General features: G+C 37.0%; 1 protein-coding gene and 1 long non-coding RNA gene across 26 annotated transcripts in view; one reads left to right on the forward strand and one right to left on the reverse strand.

The window, feature by feature from the left end:
• LOC147831065 (uncharacterized) overlaps nt 1-24621 on the forward strand; it is a 52494-nt gene extending 27873 nt beyond the window's left edge. Inside the window, exons 5-7 of the long non-coding RNA XR_015525067.1 lie at nt 2916-3038; nt 23502-23599; nt 23920-24621. This is a non-coding gene — a long non-coding RNA (uncharacterized LOC147831065). The remainder of the gene's footprint in view (nt 1-2915; nt 3039-23501; nt 23600-23919) is intronic.
• Nucleotides 1-25144, reverse strand: part of phldb2b (pleckstrin homology-like domain, family B, member 2b) — a 74388-nt gene that overhangs the window by 20493 nt on the left and 28751 nt on the right. For 12 of the 25 annotated variants that reach the window (XM_087309611.1, XM_087309610.1, XM_087309607.1 and 9 more), the window contains 6 exons: nt 22186-23339; nt 15208-15549; nt 10107-10244; nt 7196-7333; nt 3051-3179; nt 693-848 (listed from right to left, as the gene is read on the reverse strand). In XM_087309611.1, the coding sequence (XP_087165737.1) occupies nt 693-848; nt 3051-3179; nt 7196-7333; nt 10107-10244; nt 15208-15549; nt 22186-23339 (2057 nt within the window). Of the gene's footprint in view, nt 1-692; nt 849-3050; nt 3180-5471; nt 5936-7195; nt 7334-9495; nt 10245-15207; nt 15550-22185; nt 23340-25144 lie in introns of those variants that run through there. The other 13 variants (XM_087309613.1, XM_087309612.1, XM_087309609.1 and 10 more) reach the window with 2 other exon arrangements.

Below are 25144 nucleotides of genomic sequence, written 5' to 3' on the forward strand. Positions count from 1 at the left end.
TGATATTTGCCACATTTAAAAAAATGTGAACCAGTTTTCTAACCTGTGTCAAAAGGCAAAAAGTCTGACCCTTTTTTTTCTAAACCTGAACTTATCTAGACAACGATATATTAAATCCATATATCAGAATCATATATTTGTTTGAACTTAAAAGTTTGGTGATAGTTAAGAGGTTACACCTTTTTATCTAAATCCCCAAAATAAGATAAAAAAATCCATGTGTTTTTTTTGCTAGTCACACTATCAGGAAAAAAAAAAATCTGGATCACATATGGAAAAATACTAGAAATTTTGCTCGGTACTGATACATCTTTTATTTGGAAGATAATAACTAATTTATTATCTGATAAATACAAATCTTTCTCAGCCTGATTGCAAAAATAAAACACAAACAAGCAGATTGTCACAAGCACATTGCTCACATTTTGTCTAGCATAAACTCTTTTAAATTGTCCATCTCATTTATGGCTGTTAGCATGCATCTGAATCTGATCAGCCAGTGCAAATAATTCATCAATTATTTGCCAATGCTATATTTTCCTAAAAGGTTAACACCGTTAACATTAAAAATAACATTTACCGGTTAAACATAATACTGATATAGTCTCGGATATTTTGTGCATCACTAAGTTAAATTTTCCAGGATGACTTGCGTACCAAAAGAATCGTGAACAAACATTGAAGAAACTCACCTTGCGTGTGACAGTGCTGCGCTGGTATTCTGCGATCTCCCTAAGAATGTGTTGAGTTTGAGACTCTTTCTCCTCGTCCTGACGACTCTCGCGCTCCAACTGCTGAAACTCGAGGTCTTCAAAACGCTTGGTCTCCACCTCCAGCGTCTCTGCATCCTGATACACGAGAAACATGATGGTCTTAATGAGTGCAAGATCTGTATCTTCAAAGTGGAGAGGAAATTAAGTCGTCATACTCCTACAGTTCAAGCAGCTTCAAAAAAAAACCAGCAAGAGCTCAAAACAAATCCCCCCTGTTCCACTGGCCTCCCGAGGGATGGAGACACCAGGGTTAAAGTTTCACCCCACCGGAAACAGGCCAACCACAGTCACTGCTATAAACATGCCTTCAGCCACCACATGCCACAACTTTCACCTGTCACCATTGACCTTTAGAGATCAATCAAGTCAACACTCGCATAACACGACCTTCTAGACCTACATGAAGAACCTCTGCAGCCATTACATGTTGTTGAGACGGCCACTACACTCCATACATTCATTCAATGCCTGCCAGCTTTAAATAACTTCCCAAACTTAATTTACAGCTCGTGTGACCACCACCAGGGATTGTTCACCAGCCTATCAGGGTGAATCGCAAAAAAATAAAATGTGAATAATTATTTATTTAGTTATATTTTTGTAGAATTCAACCTTACACAGTCTGTCACTATTGTAATGCAGAAAACTTTTATTTTGAAATATAAAATAATTTGAATATATAGAATTATTAGAACACCTGTTTATTTTTTCCCTAATTTCTGTTTAAGGGAGAGATTTTTTAAATAAAACAACTTGCCTAATGACCCTTACCTGCATAGTTAACCTAATTAACCTAGTTAAGCCTTTAAATGTCACTTTAAGCTGTATAGAAGTGTCTTGACAAATATCTAGTCAAATATTATTTACTGTCATCATGGCAAAGATAAAATAAATCAGTTACTAGAGATGAGTTATTAAAACTATTATATTTAGAAATGTGTTGAAAAAATCTTCTCTAAAAAATAAACTGGGTGGCTAATAATTCAGGGGGGCTAATAATTCTGACTTCAACTGTATATACTATAATTTAGTTTCTTTAAGTTGAAAACAATAATTAAATTCACTAATGTGAATGCAAAATTTCTATTTTCTTGTTTTATTGTTATAACTGGATTTCTTTGTCAATTTTATTTGTACTGTAAACTTAATAGATATTTTAAAGCAGAGATGCCCAAAGTAGGGTCCGCGGGCCAAAGTTGGCCTATGGTAACCTTTGATTTGGCCTGTTATCCCTTCTGAAAAGAGAGGGAGAATGATGTGGAGGTGGTTGGAGAGAATTTGACAAAGATCATCATTCCAAATTTAACAACCTGTTTTGTCTTTGTTTCATTGCTGAGCTACGAATAAGGCAACTAAAATTAAATGAACCAAATAAATGTTGTAAATGAATCAGACCATTTTAAAATGGAAACTTTAAAATGGAAATACTCTCACTTGACAAAGAGGACAATGCACAAGACATCTGCGATCAAATTAAGGTAAAGGCAGGAGCAGCTGGAAGAGTGTATTCAGCATTGAACTCTATTGTGTTATAAATGGTTTATGTTTTTACTGTAATAAAACGTTAACATAAAATGGTAAATATGATACTACATTAGTTAATTTGATTTAAAGCAACGTTTTCCAGATATTTTAAAATATTACCGAATTAATTGCAAAATTACCATGACAAATTTAATATATATGGTTTGCTATATATTTAGGGCACACAGGCCTTTATCAGGTTTGCTTTTTGGAAAAAGGAAAAAGTTTGGGCACCACTGTTTTAAAGTGTCTTTTTTAAAACCTCTCTATAACTTGTCTTTTATTTTGCAAAAAAAAAAAAAAAAAAAAAAAAACTGAGGATTTTAATTAGAGTGAGAGCAAAAACGTGAACATATAAATGTACAATAGAAACTGTATACAATGCTAGATTCTATGACAGAATCAATAATAGTATTTGATCAGTGATTTATGTATAATAAATTGTACATTTGGTTTGTTACTGTATTCTAAACTAGACGTTTCAATTTGATTTAAAAATATAATCAGTTTTCTCTTATGATTTTTGGAGTGAAATATGACCCATTCATTACCAATTAGTGCCAGAAACAATATTTTAATATCATAAAAATCTCATGCAATGCATTCCTTCACATACAGGAAGCACATGCCATGTGCGAAAGGGGAAAAACAGCCTAAACGTCTGTCCTGCAAGTCAAGCAAGCAGCAGTGATGAAAAGGAGAAGGAGCCGGTTATGAGGAAGAGGAGGATGAAGGCTGTGGGTGAGTACTGACCCTGCAGAGCTGCAGCTGAAGTTGCTCTTTCAAGGCTTCAGGGCAGGTGTCCAACTGAGTCTTCAGCTCTGCAAGCAAATTGGCCAGTCGCTCTAACTTTACGCGCTCCGCATCTAGCTTGGCTTTGTCCTGCACGCACGCGCAGTGGATGCAGGGAGAGAGGAGAGGAGAGATGGGTTAGTGCCAGGGCGGGTGGGGTGGGGTGGATTAGTTACTGCACACAGTCAGAAACAACACAACAGGGGAATGATGGATGTGTGGAGGTGCTCAATTAAGTGGAGGATATGGAAAATGCAGGAAAATTATTGTTTAGGGTAACTTGATGATGTTAAAGTACAAATGAAATCGAAACTAACCATATCATTTGGTTAGCTCACATTGCTAGTTTTGTGGTGAACAATCGGTGCATATCATTAAGAAAAATAATAGTTTGCCCTTGTATTTTAAATTTAAAAATCTGAAAATGTACTTTCTGTTGTTTCAGTTAAATTCCCAGATTATAACCCAGGCCCGTGGTCTGGTAAAAGAGGTGATTCTTTATTCTTAAAAGTGGACCTTTTTGCAGTTATACCCCTCATTTTCTATTTAATTATGAGATTTAAATACTGCATTTTAGTGACATTTTAAGCACTATTTTTAGCTGAATTAGCTTGTCGGGTGGTCATCATAACCACACTTTTTGATGTAGCAAATATATTTCCAAAAGAGTTAGTATAAAGAAATGTGAAAAATAAAACTTATTTAAAAAAAAACACATTTCTGACATCGTATAACATTAGAAAAGAATAGGAATAGTTTTAAATTAAAAACAGTAGCCTATTGTCATTTATTAGGCAAATAACAAACTGGCCAGCACATTTAATTTTCCCTCGTCAGAATTTGGCCAAAATAATAATAATAATAATAACAATTCCAATGGGCCACTTTTGGTGCTTCACACCTTTTTATTGTTCAGTTTTTGTTTCAAGAATAAGATCCAAGATTTACCCTCCTCGCCCGGTGAGGAGAAGGTGTCTGTTAGGTTGTAATAACTTTCCTGAAACCCTTTACTACATCCAATAAGCTTGCAGTAGAAAATATTTTCTTATTTAATATTCCATTTCTCTAGGGAATGCATCACAATAAGAAAAAAAAAATGGTTGCAGCTTCCGGTTGATGCAGACTTTAATATACAGACGAGCAGAAAATACCTTAGTAATCAATTCAAAGTGAACTTAACACATCTATGAAAATAGCCCAAAACTTGCATTTAAAAATGCATTAAATCTGTTATCGGACATCATTGTTCAATTATTAAATTATTACAAGTACTAGTAATTGCATCAAGTAATATTGTCCAACTGTAGATGGTTCATGGTAAGGTTATGGTATAAGTGTAAAATTTATTAATGCACACACACTTTTTCAGTGGTGTTATTTCAGTGGTAATATTTCCATAAATTTTTCCCATATCAATAAAAAAAAGGTATTTAATAACGTCATGAATTGTGTATTTAACCATAAGGAAAACAATTACGATCCCATTAAGATGGCATATGAAATAGAAGGAGACATGCAAAACTGCTCTTTCAAAACTCTTAATCTTGTCTATACTAACAAGTTAATCATGACATGCATCTATATACAATATCAAAGAATCAAAAAAACCCAGCGAGACTAAATAAATGATGTTCTTTGACTTTCTCATAATGATATACAGCAGCATTCATGGTGCAAAACTACATTACCCATGATGCTGCTGTGTATCATAATCAGAGGATCAGCAATTTTGTAGTTCACAGTACATCTTGTCTTAGAAATCTAGTTTCTTATGAATGGGGTTTTAACTTCCACAATCTGACTTTTGCATTGTTTCATTATCTAAATACTTCATAAGTGAACAAATGCATCCTCCACAAGGACCACAACTGTTGGACTCTCTGCTAGAAGCTTGCTATCTCCAGTGTCTCTACAGCTGCCAGGCTAAATGGAATGATCCGGAAATTAGTCTAAACTTGATATGCAGGTGCCAGGGTTTCCACCACCTCCTACTGTAGCTTACAAATGCCTTGCATCAACACAGTGTGTGGTGTCACTCGCTTTAGCAGAGGTGTATTTAGAGCAGGACCAGGATTACCAGCCATGACACAGATTGAGAGGCTGCCAGAAAGTACAAATGTTGGTGTGTGTGTGGTGAAATTAAGGAAATATTATGTCAAAATTTGTAAACAGTGGTACTTTTAAACCATAGCTCCAAAAAAAAAAAAAACTTAAACTAGCATTCACAAACATATACATATACATATATATATATATATATATATATATATATATATATATATATATATATATATATATATATATATATATATATATATATATATACACACACACAGTTGAAGTGAGAATTATTAGCCCCCCTTTGATTTTTTTTTCTTTTTTAAATATTTCCCAAATGATGTTTAATAGAGCAAGGAAATTTTCACAGTATGTCTGATTATTTTTCCTTCTGGAGAAATTCTTATTTGTTTTATTTGGCTAGAATTAAAGCAGTTGAAAAATGTTTAAACACCATTTTGAGAACAAAATTATTAGCCCCTTTAAGCCAATTTTTTTTTGATAGTCCACAGAACAAACCTTTATTATACAATAACTTGCCTAATTACCCTAACCTGCCTAGTTCACCTAATTAACCTAGTTAAGTCTTTAAATGTGACTTTAAGCTGTAAAGAAGTGTCTTGAAAAATATCTAGTAAAATAATATTTATTGTCATCATGGCAAAGATAAAATAAATCAGTTATTAGAAATGAGTTATTAAAACTATTATGATTATAAACCTGTTAAATAAATCTTTTCTCCATTAAACAGAAATTGAGGAAAAAAATAAACTAATAATTCAGGGGGGCTAATAATTCTGACTTCAACTATATATATATATATATATATATATATATATATAAAATGTCGAAAAAGTAAAGCGATACAAATATTTTCCGGATGCACATTAAAACATGTTAAGTCTATAATAGAGTCAATAATGACTGCAAAACGCTTTGCAAAGGCTCCAATAGAATCAGAGACTTGTTCCTATAAATTGTAGATTTAATTTGCTAATGTACACACATTTTTAAAAGTCTGGGATCAGCAAGATATTAAAATTTTCTTATGCACATTAATGTTGCACTTCTTTGATGTAAAAATGATAAAATATTATTAAAATGTAAAATAACTGTTTTCCGCGTTATTATTTTAAAATGATATTTTTTCCTGTGATTAAAAGGTGACATTTCAGCAATATTACTGTCACATGACCCTTCAGAGGGCGACGAGGTGGCGCAGTAGATGTGCTGTCACCTCCAAGCAAGAATGTCGCTGGTTCGAGCCTCGGCTGGCTCAGTTGGCATTTCTGTGTGGAGTTTGCATGTAAGCTAAATTGTCCATAGTGTATGTGTGTGAATGAGTGTGAATGGATGTTTCCTAGTGATGGGTTGCAGCTGAAGGGCATCCGCTGCATAAAAAAAACCAAAACGTGCTGGATGAGTTGAAGGTTCATTCCGCTGTGGTGACCCCGGATTGGTTAAGGGATTAAGCCGAAAAGAAAATGAATGAATGACCCTTCTGAAACAAATTTGAATATGGTGATCTGGTGCTCAGGAACCATTTCTAAATATTAAAACATTATTAAATGACTAACATTTCTGCGGACACATTTATTGATGAACAGAAAGTTTGCTTAAAGCATTCATTTGGAGTAATGAATGTTTTGCAACCATCCTTGCGTTGACTTCAATCAATTGAAAGCATCCTTTCTGAATAAATTATTAATACCTTTCAAAATAAATCTTACAGACCACAAACCAACAAAGCGATTTATTTGTTTGAATAATCTACCTAATGTACCTAATCACCACCAAATGTTTAGCAGAGTGCATTTGAGTTCAGGATATTCTTGCAGCTTTATTTTTTCAGTTGAATTAAATTAACATTTCAAGTCCTCTCAACTTATATCAATCAAACTGACTAAACATATTAAGTTAAGCTTTGCATAACATAGTTGACACTTGATTAACTTATCATCTTTCATCATATCACATATATTTTTACAGTGTAGCATTGCTTCATTTAGATAACTGCTAACTAACCCTGAAAATACATGGCTACATACCTGAGATTTGTCTGTCTGTGCTTTGTTTTCGATTTCGGCCATCTTTTCTTTAAGCTGCTCCAGAGTGTCTTTTTCCTGCTGCAGCTGAGCCATCTCCGAATCCTGCTCGCCTTCCAGCAGAGCCCGCTCCACTTCCAACTAAACACACACAAATATATATTTAATTTTAACATTTCAAACATTTCAAACATTTCAACATTTCAAACATTTCAACATTTCAAACATTTCAACATTTCAAACATTTCAAACATATAAAAAACATCAATTATCCTTAAAAAAATCAGTCATTGAAGTCACTGATTTTTAATGCTGCAACAACGTCAATGATTTCACAGCAAACAGTGATGTAATACCACTACATTCTGGACCACCAAGATGGAGCCTCATTTCACACATATAAAAAGGAGGCCCACATTCTGAGCCCATAAAATCTCAACCTTATAAAACTTGAACTCATCACTGACAGTGCGGGTTTGTTGAATGTTCTAGTAATGGAACAACTGACCTCGCAGGAACTACTGGCTAAAGACTAACTTACCTGCGAATCATTAATCAAGAGACGGGAGTTTCTACTTTGAGGCCCACTTTAGCTATAGCTTTCACTTGAGCTTTGGGTCATCTTAACTATTTCTAACTGCAAAGAACACGTTCAGGACTTTGTGTTATATTCAAAAACAGATTGAAAGCTAGAATATTCCTGCAACAATAAATAATTTTAGTCATGCATTATATTGTCAGAGATATAGCGAGATCATTTTTTGACCATTTTCTGACACGCTATACCAGGGGTGGGCAAACTCGGTCCTGGAGGGCCGGTGTCCTGCACAGTTTAGCTCCTACTCTAATCAAACACTCCTGCTTATAGATTCTAGTGATCTTGAAGACATTGATTAGCTTGTTCAGGTGTGTTTGACTAGTGTTGGAACAGAACTCTGCAGGGACACCGGTCCTTGAGGATCAAGTTTGCCCATCCCTGCTCTATACTATATATATATATAATTATGACAGCAGAATAATAATGACATTATAGGCACAAACACTTTCAAGGGACACAATCTTTTTCTGTCCTGTAATATCATAAAAAAGGAAATGGCATTAACATTATTTGCGATTTTATGGAAGTGGACTGCAGCTAAACCAGATCTTGCTGACACCTGCAATAGAGATTAGATGCGGTGACAGAGGCGATGCAACCAGCTAATATTTTGCTGACATATAAACAAGATGTGTGATATATATATTGCAACACCAAACATTATTAAGGCCATGTGAAGTTTTGATTTCCATGTGGAGTTATGGTTCCTTGCCATTGTTACCTCTGAAGAGCAACTCCACCGACCTCAACTAAGCAAGCCAGTTGTTTGCTCTTCAGTGCTTTGGTACTTCACATTGTCTATAAGTGCTATAGATATAAAGATGACTTGACTCTACATGTCCATGTATTGCGCATTAAAATACTGTTTATTGTGACAAGCCTACTGTAAGCAGGAAAAACTATAAAAAAGAAGTGCGGGAGTCTCAAGACACCATTCAATTTTTTGTACAGAACTTAAGCTTTTAATTATTAAACTAATTAATTTAGGGCCTGTTTGCCAAAAGAGGTCACCAAATACACGTTCTTTGATGACTTTCTTTCCTAAAGATACTTTATCAGATCTTTTGCAGTCTTGGCTTACATATGACTTTCATTTATAATAATAAATTCTACAATTCTGCACCGCTAACTTACAAGAATACAAGAGTACATTTGCTGCATACTTCCTGATAATATGGTTAAAAAACAGGAATCAAAACAGCAGCATGTGTGAATATTTAGTATTTAAATAAATACATGAAAAGTTTCAGAAAGACTGACTACTTCATTAAGATTCTGTATCACACATTTTATAGACAGACTGTTATATTTTGAGGCCATATGCGAGGACTGGTAAGTGCCAGTAAAAGCAGTGCAACTTGCATGACAGTAACCGCATATCACACATACAGTTGAAGTCAGAATTATTAGCCCCCATGTTTATTTTTTTGACAATTTGTGTTAAACAGAGTGAAGATTTTTTTTCAACACATTTATCATCATAATAGTTTCAATAATTAATTTCTAATCACTGATTTATATTATCTTTGCCATGATGACAGTAAATAATATTTGACTAGATATTTATCAAGATACTTCTTTACAACATTTAAAGGTTTAACTAGGTTAAATAGGTTAACTAGGCAGGTTTGGGTAATTAGGCAAGTTATTATATAACAATGGTTTGTTCTGTAGACTATCAAAAAACCATATAGCTTAAAGGGGCTAATAATATTGATCTTAAAATAGTTTTTATAAAAATAAAAAGCGGATTTTATTCTAGCCAAAATAAAACAAATAAGACTTTTTCCAAGAGCAAAAATATTATCAGACATACTGTGAAAATTTCTTTGCTCTGTAAAACATCATTTGTGAAATATTTAAAAAAGAAAGATAATTCAAAGGGGGTCACTGTATGACCACTTTCACACTACCCATATTCCCATACTATATGGAACTTTTTGTTTTATTAATAGTCATAGTTCACTAATTCAGTACCAACTCAAACAGTTTACTATTTCTTTAAACACTGATTCTAGCGTGCGTTCAAACATCACCACAACATGATGGAAAGAAAAGAACAATTGGAAAGTGAATTACAATGGAGGAGAAATAGATGGAGGAGCAAATACTGAAATCTAATGAGGAATGAGGCATGTCATTTAAAAGGGAAAAACAGAAAGTGGGGCTTGAAGTAAAACGGATTAAGTCTTGGCAGGTCAGTTTTCCTTGTCTAACTGTGGTCCTCATCAGGACTCCTGATTACTTTAGCACATGCTCAACTCCTCCACAAAGACACTCTTTTTGTTTTACTCCCACTACTGTTCTACTGTATACCTCTCTGATGGACTCCTCCATCTGGTTGTCCAGGTCTTTGATCTTCAGCTCCAGTTCTTCCATATTGTTGAGGACCTGGATCCTCTCCTCTTCTATACGTCTCACGTCGTTCTTTAGCTGCGTGTCATCTTCGGTCGTCTGTTGAACACATGATAATGTAAGCAAATATGCAGCTATGCTCAGCACTGCAGTACTATGCTCAATCCCAAATGGTGGTGTAATTTTTAAACCAAAAAGAAAGAATAATACTATATATATTAGAATATGCTTCAGTGACCACAATAAAGCTGAAATAAAATGTAAACCTTGTATGAAAACTTAATAAATAATTATTCAAATTTAAGTCAGAGTACAAAAATGACCAAATAAAAAATATGAAGAAAATAAAATCTATATAAATACATGCTTATAATAATAATTAAATTAGCATGTATGTAAATAAAACTAATTTAATCAGTTGTGTGGCTAACTGATACACAAACCTTTGTTTTGCATGAAGAAAAAAAATCACTAGACTATTTCAAAGTAGTCACAACACTTTTGTTTGGATGCTGTTTTTTAAAAGGTAGTTACGGTTATTCTATGCATTTCTTCTTCATTCAGGCCTGAATACAGTTCCACTTGATATTTGTGAAAGTTTAACCTTCCAAACTTAACTTATTATCAGTCCTGGTTAAAAATTTGACCTCTAAAGCTGCATTTAGAACTGCATTCTGGGCTAGATGTCAATGCACCAAGTGTAAAGCCCTTTGATGCAAGCCATGTATAGCATAGACCTGCCCCCTTCTGGCAGCTGCACTGATCTGGAGTTCTGACAAACAGCTTTCACTGAATTTTCAATGAACGCCAGCTACCATCAATGGCTACAATGGAAACCTCGAGGGATAGTGGGGTGGAGATGCATTCTTGATTTCCTATACCAATTATTTATATAAGATTTCAATATCCATGTAAGGCAATCTGCCTATTTTTGCTTATTATTACATTAAAAAAACAAATTATTAATCATCATACAGTACTTACAAGTATTTTTAACTATACAAATAAGGCATTAAGTAATGAAATATGTGCTAATTTGCATACATTTATAATATAAAAAGTTTTCACAAAGGGAATCGCTTAATCAATAAATAATAAAAAACTAAATTTTTAGAAATATAAAATCATTTATCAAATGCTCCTCTGCTGATTTCACTTGCTTCTATTACCCACATTCGTAAGCTACTTTTGATAAAAGGCAACTGCTAAATAAATAATTGTAAATTAGTATATTCAGGCAAATTACACACGGACAAATCCTTTTGCAAAACCTTCAGAATATAAATATGAATGCAAGTGCTGCCGAAGTCAGTCAGTCAGTCAATCAGTCAGTCAGTCAGTCAGTCAGTCAGTCAGTCAGTCAGTCAGTCAGTCGGTCGGTCAGTCAGTCTTTATTCATTTCCCAAAGGCAATTTGGTTGCAGAATAAGCATGCCACACATAATACACAAAAACACATTTTACAATAAAAATCTACCCTAAATTTCAAAACTTTACAGCTGTGGGGACAAAGGAATGTTTGAACAGATTTGCTTTACTAATAGAAGTTCAGTATCGAATACCAAAAGGGAGAAGAAAAAACTTGTGGGATGAGAATCATCTGACAAAATACTCTGAGCTTTACTCAAAACTTGTCTATGGTACACCTGAGCCATAGTCAAATGTCTCCAAATAACTCTTATTTTCCACACTTAAACAATTAAACCAACAAAGCAAGGAAAAGATAACAGCAGGGTTCATACGGTCATGAAAAACCTGGAAAAGTCATGGAAATTTTCAACCCCAAAAGTTTTGGAAAAGTCATGGAAATTAGTATGATTAAAATATAATAATAAAATATTTATATTTATAAAATATATAAAAATTTAACCTTATTATAGTTATAAGTTAGTTGTCTTTACTTCTTTTTTTCCATGGTCAAACGCATCCTCTTACGTTATTAGTGTTGTGTTATTAGCATTATCTAAATAAAATTTACATAGATATAAAGATTCATTTAAACTAAATGTTGCATATTTTATGATATGCTGTAATAATTTCGAACATGCATTATTTTTCTTATTATTTAACATGTATACATAGACATTACATGAAACATAAGGTCATGAAAATTTACTTGAAAGTCCAGGAAAAGTCATTGAACTTTAGTAGTAAAAATGTGTATGAACCTTGTAACAGTGAGTGAATGTATGAACTGTAAAACATGCACATGAGTGATTTATCTATATTTAATGATCTTATTTCTGTAAGCAGTACAATTTTTGCAGCCCCTTCTTACACATAATTTTATTATTTAACAGAAAAGGACAATTTATTATCTAAAACAGTACCCAAATACTTGTACTGTTATGGTGGAGGTTTATAGCTCAGTGCAAAAGAAAAAAAACTATTGAGAAAGCAGCCTTGTATAAAAATATCTATTGTAATCGAAATATATAGACACAAACTGCAAAAGTGAGCCAAAAAAAAAAGCTTAAAATTGACAGGTTTTAATGTGCATATATACGGCTAAATAGAGTCCTTCATTGTGTGGGGTAAAAATCAAACAAACACAATGCTCATGACCTTGCTATATTTGGACAGTGATGTTTATATCAGCTCATCACAGTTTATACTATGGATGGCACATCTCTGAACTCCTTCAGCTGTTTCTGTGTGGGTTCATATACACATTTGGTTTTCAAAGCCATAGTGTGTTATACAGCATGTATCAGTAGATGGATATAAAACAGAACCTGCACATGACTGCAACTCCTGCATAAAACAGTAATTAGATTAGGAGTTTGAGGAAAGACACCGGCACATTCCTTTGTGGATTAAAGAGCGTGCAAGGTTGTGCGAATGCCAGGGAAGGGTGGGAAACTCTTATAACGTCTCTGAAAGGTCACAGGAATTAGCAGCAAGGAAACGACCTGGCTTTACAAACGATTCAATTACTTAACCAGATTAAAACACACACAAGCTGCATGACGAAAGGAGTTCATGCATGAAGCTGTAGTGGAAAGTAAAGCTGAAGGTCAAATCTAGTAAACATGTGACTTCAGGCCCTCTCAGATTATATCAGTGCAGACATCTAATATGATGCTAATATAATATAAAATAATAAAATTAAATGAAATATAAATCACAAAACCAGTCATAAAGGGTAATTTTTAGAAAGTATAAATGCTAAATAAGGCGACACGGTGGCGCAGTAGGTAGTGCTGTCACCTCACAGCAAGAAGGTTGTTGGTTCAAGCCTCAGCTGGGTCAGTTAGCTTTTCTGTTGTGGAGTTTGCATGTTCTCCCCGCGTTCGTGTGGGTTTCCTCCGGGTGCTCCGGTTTCCCCCACAAGTCCAAAGATATGTGGTACAGGTGAATTGGGTAGGCTAAATTTTCCGTAGTGTATGTGTGTGAATTAATGTGAATGGATGTTTCCCAGTGATGGGTTGCGGCTGGAAGGGCATCTGCTGCGTAAAAACGTTCTGGATAAGTTGGCGGTTCATTCCGATGTTGCGACCCCTGATTAATAAATGGACTAAGCCTAAACAAAAATGAATGAATGAGCGCGAAAGAATAAATAAGCTTTCCACTGATGCATGATTTGTAAGGATAGGATAATATTTTTGGCACAGTATATGCAAAAAATCAACATACTGAGAAAATCTTATTTATAGTTGTCCAAATTAAGTTCTTAGCAATGCATATTACTGATCAATAATTACATTTTAATATATTTTTGGCAGGAGTTTTTGGTAGAAAACATCATTGTGGAACATGGTCTTTAGTTAATATCCTAGTGATTTTTGGCATAAAAGAATAATTTTGTGTAATAATAACTTTCAAATTTCCACAAATATACTAATACAACATGGTTCAGGGTCACAAATACACTACCTGACAAATTCTTGTCACCTATCCCAGTTTTAGGAACCACAAATAATAACATGACTTCTAATTGATCATTTGGTATCATAGGTGGCTTAAATGAAAGGCAAAGGCCTCTAGATTACGCTTATTTGATCAAAATAAAACATGATCATGCTTAATTTTTAATTATTTAATTAGGACGATAAGGTCTGATTTTGCTTGGACAAATTGTCTTGTCACCTAACAGAAATAATGTACGGTATAATATAAAGTCATGGTGCAGTGGAAAAAGAATGAATATTGTATATGACTCCCATGAGCTTGGAGGACTGCATCCATACATCTCTGCAATGACTCAAATAACTTACTAATAAAGTCATCTGGAATGGCAAAGAAAGTGTTCTTGCAAGACTCTTTAAGATTTATTAAGATTCTTTGGATTCATCTTCAATGCCTTCTCCTTCATCTTACCCCAGTCATGCTCAAAAATGTTCATATTTGGTGACTGGGCTGGCCAATTTCGGAGCACATTGCCCTTCGTTGCTTTCGGGAACTTTGATGTGGAGGTTGAAGTAGGAGCTCTATCCTGCTGAAGAATTTGCCCTCTCCTGTGGTTTGTAATAAATGGGCAGCACAAATGTCTTGATACCTCAGGGTGTTGATGTTGCCATCCACTCTGCAGATCTTTCACATGCCCCCATACTGAATGTAACCCTAAATAATGATTTTTCCTTCACCAAACTTGACTGATTTCTCTGAGAATCTTGGGTCCATGCAGATTCCATTAGGTCTTCTGCTATATTTGTGATGATTGAGATGCAGTTCAACAGATGATTCATTGTAAAAATCCACCTTCTGCCACTTTTCCAAATGATCAACTAGAAGTCTTGTTATTAGTTGTTGCTCTTACAACTGGGATCCACAGCAAGTCTTTTGTCAGGTAGTGTATACAAATTCCAAATACAGAAAATGTGGTTTTAATAAAAAACAGCAGCAGTTTTTACTTTAATGCACTAATGCAATGTACTTCTTTAATCTTATTATTAAATAAATCATTTAAAAAGAATATAATTTTTATTTCTGCTGTTTAAATGCTTTGATGCAAACACAATGACTGTGAGCCATATGTAGTTTTCAGTAAATGTGTATAGTCCATTCCTCTCATTCATGTGTTTTTAAAAGAAGCTTGATAGGTTTAAGACTTTACCAATTACCTTGTTTATCCGTGTCAGCCGAGGAGAAGGGGTGGGAGCAGATCCACGGACTGCTGTTGTCTCCGACCTGGCGTCCCTGTGTCCACTGTTCTTGCGCTGTCGTACCTGTCTCTCCTCTCTGGCCTGGGGCTCCCGGAATTTAATCCCATAGTCATTTTCGGCAGAAATGCTGGCAGAGAGACTAGCAGAGTCTGAGAATGTGGAGTCATCATCTGACACCTGCAATTTCTCCAGCTCCTTGTTAATTTTCTGCAAGTCTGCGACGGCCAAACCAGTATTGTCCTGCTCTGCACGTCCCAAACCGGAACACAGATTCAGGATAGTCTCCAAACGCTGACGTTCCTTTGGATCACATGAAGAGAAATAAACAGTTTGATAAAATGCATATGGATAAACTCTACATTAAAACATGCAACTGGAGGGGATGATGCATTTGGAAACATTTCTCACCTTCGAGATGCAGACACATTTACCTTCAGCAGTTCTGAACATGTCTGCATGAGATTTTGTCTCAATAACAAACAGTTCATACTAATAGCCCATGGGCAGCATATAGAAGAATATTACTGCAATATATTCAGGAAAATCCAAATTTCAAACATCTGAAAAAGCTATTTTTACAGCCACAAACTGCGATCAGAGAGAGACCAGATGGATACGACCAAGCATATACATCCAAAAACAACCGTGGTTCATGAAGGAGTGCACTTGGCTTGAAAAAAAACCCAACCTGTATTTAATCGACTGATATGCAAAGCCACCCATTTCCAGAGCCAAGAAAAATGATCTCACAGATTCACATAGCCATGAATCAACAACCCAACCTGCATCACAGGCATATTAACAGCCAATAAATCCATATAGAAGATATTTCCTTGTAAAATGAAACACATTTGCATGGCTCTCCCAATCAAAGAGCCCTACTCACCATGTCAGGGGTCAGAGGGCACATAGTGACCTCCACCTCAGAAGAGGAGTTCATGCCCTCATTAAAAAGATGCCAAGTTCAGTTACATTCCACAAGTACAAATTATAAGAGACATGAGCTCAACAACTTCTGCTCCACTCCAAGCTGGTGTTAGAAACACAAACCCTCTGATGAGTCGGTAGGATGGGAGAGCGAATGGGAAAGAGAGAGAGAGAGAAAGAGCTTTGGAGAGAGTAAACCGGACCCAATCAAAACACTGCTGGCACTGGACGGGAAAGGATATGCAAATAGGAGAAGCGTGATTCAATCCTTTCGCTTATATTAATGACACGCTATCAGTCCATGTGCATGAGTGCAGGGTGAAACCTTAATGAATCCCCCATGGATATAAAGGGCAATGCTAATAACCCTAAACAATTTACATAAACACTGTATCAATTCAAGGTCTGTTGGCATGCTTTAAAAAGCTTGGACCTAAAATGGATTTTAATTCAAGCATAGAGCAAACGTATCCAGAATGTGGACTGATCCAGTTTTAGGCCCTGCCTTGCTGTTGTCATGCTGGGTTCAAACAACTTTTTTTTTCAGTTCGATCATTGGGCTCTACTTAAACAATCTAGGCACAAAGTCTAAAGCGAATGGCGCAAAATCATTAATGGTGTGTCTGAATTCACTTTTGCTATTTTAAGATTGGAAAAATACGCTTTGCGCCCCAGCTCGTAGTCTAATAGGGTTGTGCTTATTTTCTTATAGAGTTATGGGTGTGTTATCAGCATAACGTGCATTAAACCAATCAGAGTCCCAGAGTCCGCGAGAAAACAGTTAAACAAACCATCTACGATGTGAGGATAAAGAATGAGCCTCCTCCATTCGGCCTCTTTACTTTCTCTTTACGTTTACTCTTTGCTTTACTCCTTTACTTCAGTGGATAAGGAAACGGTGTTGTATGCACTCTACACTTTAGACAATCATTAGCCTACATATTTAATTTTGTTTGTTAAGCTCAAAGATTTTTTCCAAACTATTTCTAAATTCAGTTCTAATTTTCAGCAAACAAATAAATGAACAAAAATAACAAAGTGTGGTCAAACACACGTCCTATTCTCATGCCCCATATGGTGATGCATACATCTCCAAAACCCAACAGATGGCCAAATCTAAACTTGTTTTATTAAATAAAATATAAATATGATTATAATAAAAAATACTGCTAATAGTAATAACATTATACAAATGCAAACTGTCATGAATAAACTGAAAAAGTCTCAAGCATGGAGGTAGTTGTTTTTATATTCATGTAGAAAATAATAATTTTGTAACATTTTAACTTTTTTTAAAGATATTTGTGTATTGCTATACATCCTGTGTTTATTAAGCAATGTGTAAGCATTTTGGACCTGCATAGGTGCATAAATAACACGCTCTGCTCTAGACTTTAGACCAGCTTTCAGGTGGTCAGTGGCGCAGTTTATTTTAGTTCCTTAAAATAGCAACGTGGCAACAATGCGCCTTAACACACCTCCTTTATTCACCTTATTCTCCACCGACGAGCGGGCGCTGCCATTTGAATCTTTTTGGCTTGAGATTTCCGGTCTCATTCACTTCCATTCATTTTTTGACGTTAAAAACTGCTCATTACGCTGCTTGATGTTGCAATTTGATATTTTCTTATTATATTATTCAACGTGGTCTGTATAGTCATGCAAACATTTGTTTGTAGAGCAAGTAGTTTGACCGTTTTCTGCCGTTTATTATTCCTAGTAATTTCTCCCATTGGCGACTGAATCAGAAGTTCTAAGACAATCGCGAAAACAGGCGCACTTCCGCATTTTAGAATAAGGTCAATAGAGCGGAATTCACATGAGTCCACAAAGCAGTGCAAATAGAATTGCTATTAAAACAACGTGGCAGAAAACGTGAAAATTAGGGTTGTGCTGGTCTGAAATTTGCACCAAACACCTTATTGACTTATTGACCCAGGTGTATAAGACCCATGGACTGTAAGAAATATGAGCAACACATCTCCACTTTGTATCACGGTTGAAAAGTTAGGCCATAATGTCCAAATCTGGCCATGTTAAGCCAGAACTTTCACATTCAAGGGTGAAAGCATTGGGTATCATGAATAAAATGTGTGGTCTTTCAAAAAAATAAAAAAACACAACAGCACATGCTATGCAAGTGCATGCCATCATGAATGAGTGTGTGTTTTTAGACATATGACCAGAGATGAAGTCTATAATATGACATTCCTATGAGAGAGTTTGTTTTTCGAAGAAACCCATGTGTGGATATACATCTCCACCTGCAGAGGCCTTGTTTTCACTCAACGCTGGCCTTGTAAAGATCACCAGCCTGTAGTTGTGGTGATAGCTAATGAGTGGGCGGCCTAGGCTGATGGTTTGGCCTCTGCCCAGCAGGGCGGCGCCACAGGTGGCCTCCCTTAACCACAGCATACAAATACTCTGTTGCCTTTCATTTGAACCCCACTGAGAGCAGCTGAGAAGCAAGAGCGGAGCATGCTAGTGTGGGCAATTTGCCAGGATCATCTGCAGCTGTGGGCGGCCTCCCAGAGAGAGTGTTCGGGAGGCCGGGTTCAGTGAAAGTGGATGTGGTTCTGGGCTGTCGAGCTGTCTATTAATAGGAGGTTTATGCAGCCACACCTCTGCTTGGGACTTCCACCGCATCCACTACAGAGCACCATAGGGGCCTTCATGCACGTGGTCTGTTTGTTATAGCCAAGTGGAATGTGAGAGTGCAAGTTTGGCGGCAAGATTAATTAGGCTGCAGGTGGGGTTTCCTCATATCTGAGCTCCCACATATTGCAAGAAGAGATGAAATATCAGCAGCTTTAAGCTCGATACCCCTTCACAATGAGAAAAGAAAACATGGCCATGGAGGAGGAATGTTAAATATTCTAGATGAGATCAATCATCAAAGTCATTGGTTCTATATTTTGGGTCTAATCAGAACGATATGGTTATAAAGAATATAAATAAAAAGGAAGCAGATGACTGTGCCGGTAGATGTTTGAATTGTTTTATAAATGACATACATATTTTATGTTAACATTTGTGATTTTAAAAATGGTATTTGGGTCATCAGGAATTGATTCGATTTTGAAAGATGGTTGTTTTATAACAATGGGGACAGAACTTATAGTGCAAAATGACAATTGATTATACCTACTGCAAACTGATAGTTAGCTACCATAGCACAATCGCTTCTCAGCAAGAAGGTCGCTGGTCGAGCCTCGGTTGGGTCAGTTGGCATTTCTTGTGAAGTTTGAATGTTCTCCCAGTGTTTGCGCAAGTCCACAAGTCCAAAAACATGTGGTTTAAGTGAATTGGGTAAGCTAAATTGTCCGTTGTGTATGTGTGTGAATGCGTATGTATGGATGTTTCCCAGTGGTTGGTAGCAGCTGGAAGAGCATCCACTGTGTAAAACATATGCTGGATAAGTTGGTGGTTCATTCCACTGTGTTTTTGGCTACTTGTTAATGTTTATGAAATATGCCTTGGTGACATTTTCAAAAAAAGAAGACTTTTGGAGGCAAAAAAAAAAGGCTTTAAAGTTGTACACATGTTGTAGGACCTAGCCACTAGGAAAGATTCTAGAACATAAAATTTTCCTCTTGGCCCTTTTCCTGATTGCAATCACAGCGGTAATAGAGTATGAACTCTAAAGTGACTTAATCTGACTGACAGCAACATCATTTGAGTGCATGTATTCATTAACAATTAGATGATGAAAGACATAATAACGTCCCGACGCAGTGGTGCAGTGGGTAGCAAGTTCACCTCACAGCAAGAAGGTCACTGGTTCGAGCCTTGGCTCAGTTGGCGTTTCTGTGTGGAGTTTGCATGTTCTCCCTGCATTCGCTTGGGGTTTCCTCCGGGTGCCCCAGTTTCCCCACAGTCCAAAGACATGCGGTACAGGTGAATTGGGTAGGCTAAATTGTCTGTAGTGTATGAGTGTGTGTCTGTGAATGAGTGTGTGTGGATGTTTCCCAGAGATGGGTTGCGGTTGGAAGGGCATCCTCTGCATAAAAACTTGCTGGATAGGTTGGCGGTTCATTCTGCCGTGGCGAACCCGGATTAATAAAGGGACTAAGCCGACAAGAAAATGAATGAATGAGGACATAATAACTGAAGCTATGTATTTGTTCCTGAGATTCACGATAACAGAGATGAAATGTTATGGAATCACAAGAGATTAATCGTTTGAAGACAACTTTCAATGTTACATATCACAGATGTTTAAATCACTGTGGTGGTGTTTCATATAGTCAGTAGTTTCATATAGTCACTAGTACTTCCTTCTGTGCTGGGTTAGACCCTTCTTTGAAATGGGGATTAATACCACCTAAAAAAGGTATTCTTAGCCAACTGGTGTTTCACCTAGCTTTTCTGAACAGCTCTCCGTCCACACTATACTGCTGAAAACGCACATCACGTGACCACACACACACTCTGGCATGCGCTACAGAGTATCCGCATGTCTGAGATCTAGGCAGTCAGCGGGTGCTCTGCGAGTACCTCCTCAGATACTGTAAGAGCAGCACAGATCGGACAGTTCAAGGATCTTCCGCTGGATTTCATCACACTATAGTTGTTAAACGTAATTGTGGCGAGGGGGCGTGGCTGAGAGCCGTGGGAACGGAGTGAGGCCGCCGCGTAAGTGGATACACCTGCGGTGCGCACCTGCCTCGAATCCCACGGAAGGAGCTCTGGACTATAAAGGGAGGAACGATGGCAGAGGAAGCCGAGGGAGGACCGGGCCTGGGCATTTTACTTTTGCTTTCAGTTTGACGGCAGTCTCCGTGAGGAGCTGCCGTCCGTTTGTTTTGGTTTAGACGGCAGCCTCCGTGAGGAGCTGCCTTCACTGTTATTAATAAATTATTTAAAAACTGCGTCGGTTCTCCGCCTCCTTCTTCCCGGCGGCCAAAGAGCCGTGAACTTTATTACAGTAATATTTAATTCATCTAGTTTCTATCTAATTACTCTAATTACTATTACTTGTTCTCAGGTAACGTGTTTTGGCTAAGCACAAAGATAAGTTAATATATTCATTTATGTAACTACGTACACAGATTCTGCTCATTATACTAATTTGCTTGCCTTTATTTCTTATATTGTATAAAACTATTGTACGTTATACTTTTATAATGGCCATTATTGATTATTAAAACTAATATTCAGCAAAAGAGAAGGTATGCTCCTTACGAAAATTAAAGGAGGCAGTTATTTTATAGGTTGTTTTGTTTTAAATATGCAAACAGTGAAGATGACGGTCATTTAAATATGTAGCTACACAACGCCTCAACATTTTTATTGTCTTTTAAGTTAATATCAGAATGAAAATATGCAGTTCCTTATATCATGTTTTCATTTTATTGTTAAGATAGTGGAACAATGTATGATGCGAATGATGTTATAAATTACACTGTTTTAACCTGACATGTTCACGGTAGTTTTTTTTCCATATCAAACTTGGGAAGTCTGAACTTACAAGGAAAGGGTGTAAGGCTGAACTTTGTGCACTTAATATTGAGGAAAAGCCCCAGCAGATCACCGGTGGTCTGCAGCCATGTCTCTGTTTTCAGACGTCTTTGTTTTTAAGCCATCCACACTAACATGGAGCAGAAGTATTTTAAATCCAAAACGGCCTTTTCAGCATTTTCAAAAAAATGTGAAGAAAAAAAAACTTTCAAAAAGTTTCAGGGCTGGAAAACTCCAGCGGGTAGTGTGGACGAACGCGTAACCATAGCTAAAACATATTAGTGTAAACGGGGCCTAAAATTGTTCTCTTTCCCTATAGTACACAGACACAAAAGGGGGGAAAGCTGAATTAATAGTTATAGAAACAAAAACTATTGACCATCTTATAATAAATTGACTGCACTGCATACGACACCAAAAAGAAGTTTAAAAATGAAGCAAATGCATGGATGAATTGGTAACAGTAAGAACGGCATGCATTTTGAGAATGACCATTTCAGACTTTGAGTCTTTAAAGTAATACCGTACATACAAAGAAAAGCCTCTTACCAGTCTCTCCACCTCTTGTTCTCTCAGTCTTTCATCCCTTTGTCTCTGATGGTAGTCCTGAAGCTCTTCTTTTCCACTGAGAGAGCTGATGCTGCCTTTTCGCTCCCTGAATCCAGTTGGCGGACCAAGTCCAGCCTTTCCAAATGACTGTCTCCTCTCCCCGAGACCAATCTCTAGAGCTGGCGAGGGACCACACATAGCTTGTCTGTCCACTTCTGAGTAAGAACTGGTGGATGTCAAGCTCACCTTCTTGGCCTGGCGGGGGCTGGTGGCTTCTCCAGAGGTCATGGTGACATCCGGTGGGGCTACGGGTTGTTTGGTACCAGGTGTATTGGACAGCGAGATGGAGATGACTTCAGAATGACCATTCTGGTGGTTGGGATCAGAAATACCACTTATGTGAGATATATGTCCATCGGGAGAGCGATAGATTGGCAGGAGGGTGAGTTGGGAGTCTGCAGGTCGATAGAGACGTGGAAGGGAGCGACTATGTGAGCTCATGCCTGTTAGTGACCCAGCGGAGTACTTTCGCTGACGTGGAACCGGCTCGAGTCCTCCGTTACGCCCAGACTCTGGAGTGTGGAATCGACGGGCCAGACGGGGACTGGAAGGCATGCTGGCTGCTCCACTGCCACCCCCTGGTGCTGGAGGAAGGGGATCAGTCGCACCGGTGGACGAGCCATTCCACATTGAGAGTGCTGAGCCTGAAGTAGCAGTACGTCGACTATCTGACGAATTGAGGAGCAGACTATCCTGAGATTGATTCCGGGTCATGGGTCGAGAATAAGGAAGTGATGTGTCCCGCTCTCGAGGGTCAGAACGGCGTGGAGATGAAGGCATGCTGGTGGTTGAAGGCAGCACTTTAGTGGAAAACGGTGGACGTTCTGAACTGTACAGTCGGCGAGCTTGTTCCTGATAGGAGTTTGGGGAAGAAGATGTCATGGGTGACAGCAAATTGGGCGTGGTAGGCGGAGACTGTGTCATACTGAAGTAGGAGGGGCTTGAGTCTCCATTGGCTCGCAAACTGTTTTCCAAAGCCTGCTTCTTTTTTTGTAAAGTGTCCATCAAATCCCGCAGCTCAGAGACCGAGCGCATCCCTCTGGATCCAGAGCCACCCAGGCAGTGGCTGAAGTCGCTGCTGAACTTCAGGTAATCTAAAAATAAAAACAAGAAAGGGTCTTTAGAGGAGATTATTACCACCAGCTTTGATTTTCAAAAGGTCATACTATTGCTAGCATGAGAAAGTGGTTACGAGAAGTTATATAACTGTCTGCTTGGCCCTCGTTAACTCCTGGAATTGCTTTAATTGTTTGCAGGAGTACGAGGAGCTGCTGTACCTGAGGCTTATTTGGCCTGCAACCACCTGGAACAAAAAGATCTTTGGTTTTTCCTCAGGGATCAATAAATTAAGCTGGTCTGTACTGCAGTCCTATTCCACGTTGCTCCACAGTTTAAACTAACCTAAAGTTAGACAGTTAAGACATTTTATAAAAACAGCGTCTGAACAAAGTCCAAAGTTTTCTGTTAACAGAAACTGAAATTATCCAAAGTCTACTCAACATAAATGAGATGAGCCAGAAATGCAAAACTCACACACACAAAAAAACACTTCAATTGTTAAATATTGTACTTTTAAAATAACTATAGATGATCCAGCACAGGTTAGGAAAGGTTTGAACAAAAAATGACAATGTTGGCCTATAAGTTTCCTAATTCTGTCTCCCTCCTTCACAGACACACTTTTCTCATCTGCTTTCTGGACGAGAGGTGAGCTTTACTCCGCCACGTGCCAAGACAGTAAAGATCAAAGAAATCCCCCTTCAGATGACTGACATGAATGCTCATAAAACACACAAACCTGCAGATGCCAAGAAAAATCCCTTTATCTCTTTAAGGTGCATGTGTGCGTACATTAGATTGAACTTAAATCATGGAGGAATCTCTCATGTGAAGTTAACGAAGGAAATAGAGCAGAAAAAATAAAAGATATATCATAACAATGACACAGTTGGAGGAAAGGCATGCAAGATCACACAAACTTTTACCATACATGGAGAGGTTCTGGCAAATCATTTAGCAGCAAGCTTCACTTTTTATGGAAACAGGTAGAAACTGATGCATGGTGTTTATACCACCCTGATGAGGCCATCACCCCATAAACCAAACAGACAGCAACACAGGGGTTAAAGTGTACCTATAGTGAAGTCCATAGTGTGTGCTTTTCCCAGGTTGATGCACTTTGAGTGAGTGGGTGCATGTTTGTTTATGTGCAGATTCATTCCTGCTGTCTAGCAACAGTGTGAGAGTGAAAGAATGACTGAGAGGAAAGGGTAATAATTCATGTCACTTTCTACACCTCAAAATGTTCAATCAATCAACAGAATCAACAGGGAGAATCCAAACCACATCTGTGTACAGATTACACATTCCACCAGACAGACTGGCTCCCTGTGTCTCTGTGTAGGTTTGCTTAGATATGCTAGGGTCAGGGCTACTATAGAGAACTAAAAAAAAGTGTGTGTGTGTGTGTGTGTGTGTGTGTGTGTGTGTGTGTGTGTGTGTGTGTGTGTGCGTGTGTGAATGTATGTATATATATAATCAGAAATCATTTTTATGGTAAATAAATAAATAAATAATAATTAAAAAGTGTTTAAATACCAAACTTCATTCATTATAAAATTTATGTTAGAACTTTTTATATTTCTCTTTTTCATTTATTAAAATAAAAAAAGGATAAAAATACAATTTTAACTACAGTGCATCCGGAAAGTATTTTTCCACATTTTCTATGTTACAGCCTTTTTCCAAAATGGATTAAATTAATTTATTTCCTTAATTCTACACACAATACCCCATAATGACAATGTAAAAAAAGTTTTTATTTTATTTAATTTTTGCAAATTTATTAAAAATAAAAAACCTGAAAAATCACATAAGTATTTACAGCCTGGCACACCTG

Source organism: Danio rerio, chromosome 24, assembly GCF_052040795.2.
Source record: "Danio rerio strain M-AB ecotype USA chromosome 24, GRCz13ab, whole genome shotgun sequence".
Lineage (NCBI taxonomy): Eukaryota > Metazoa > Chordata > Actinopteri > Cypriniformes > Danionidae > Danio > Danio rerio.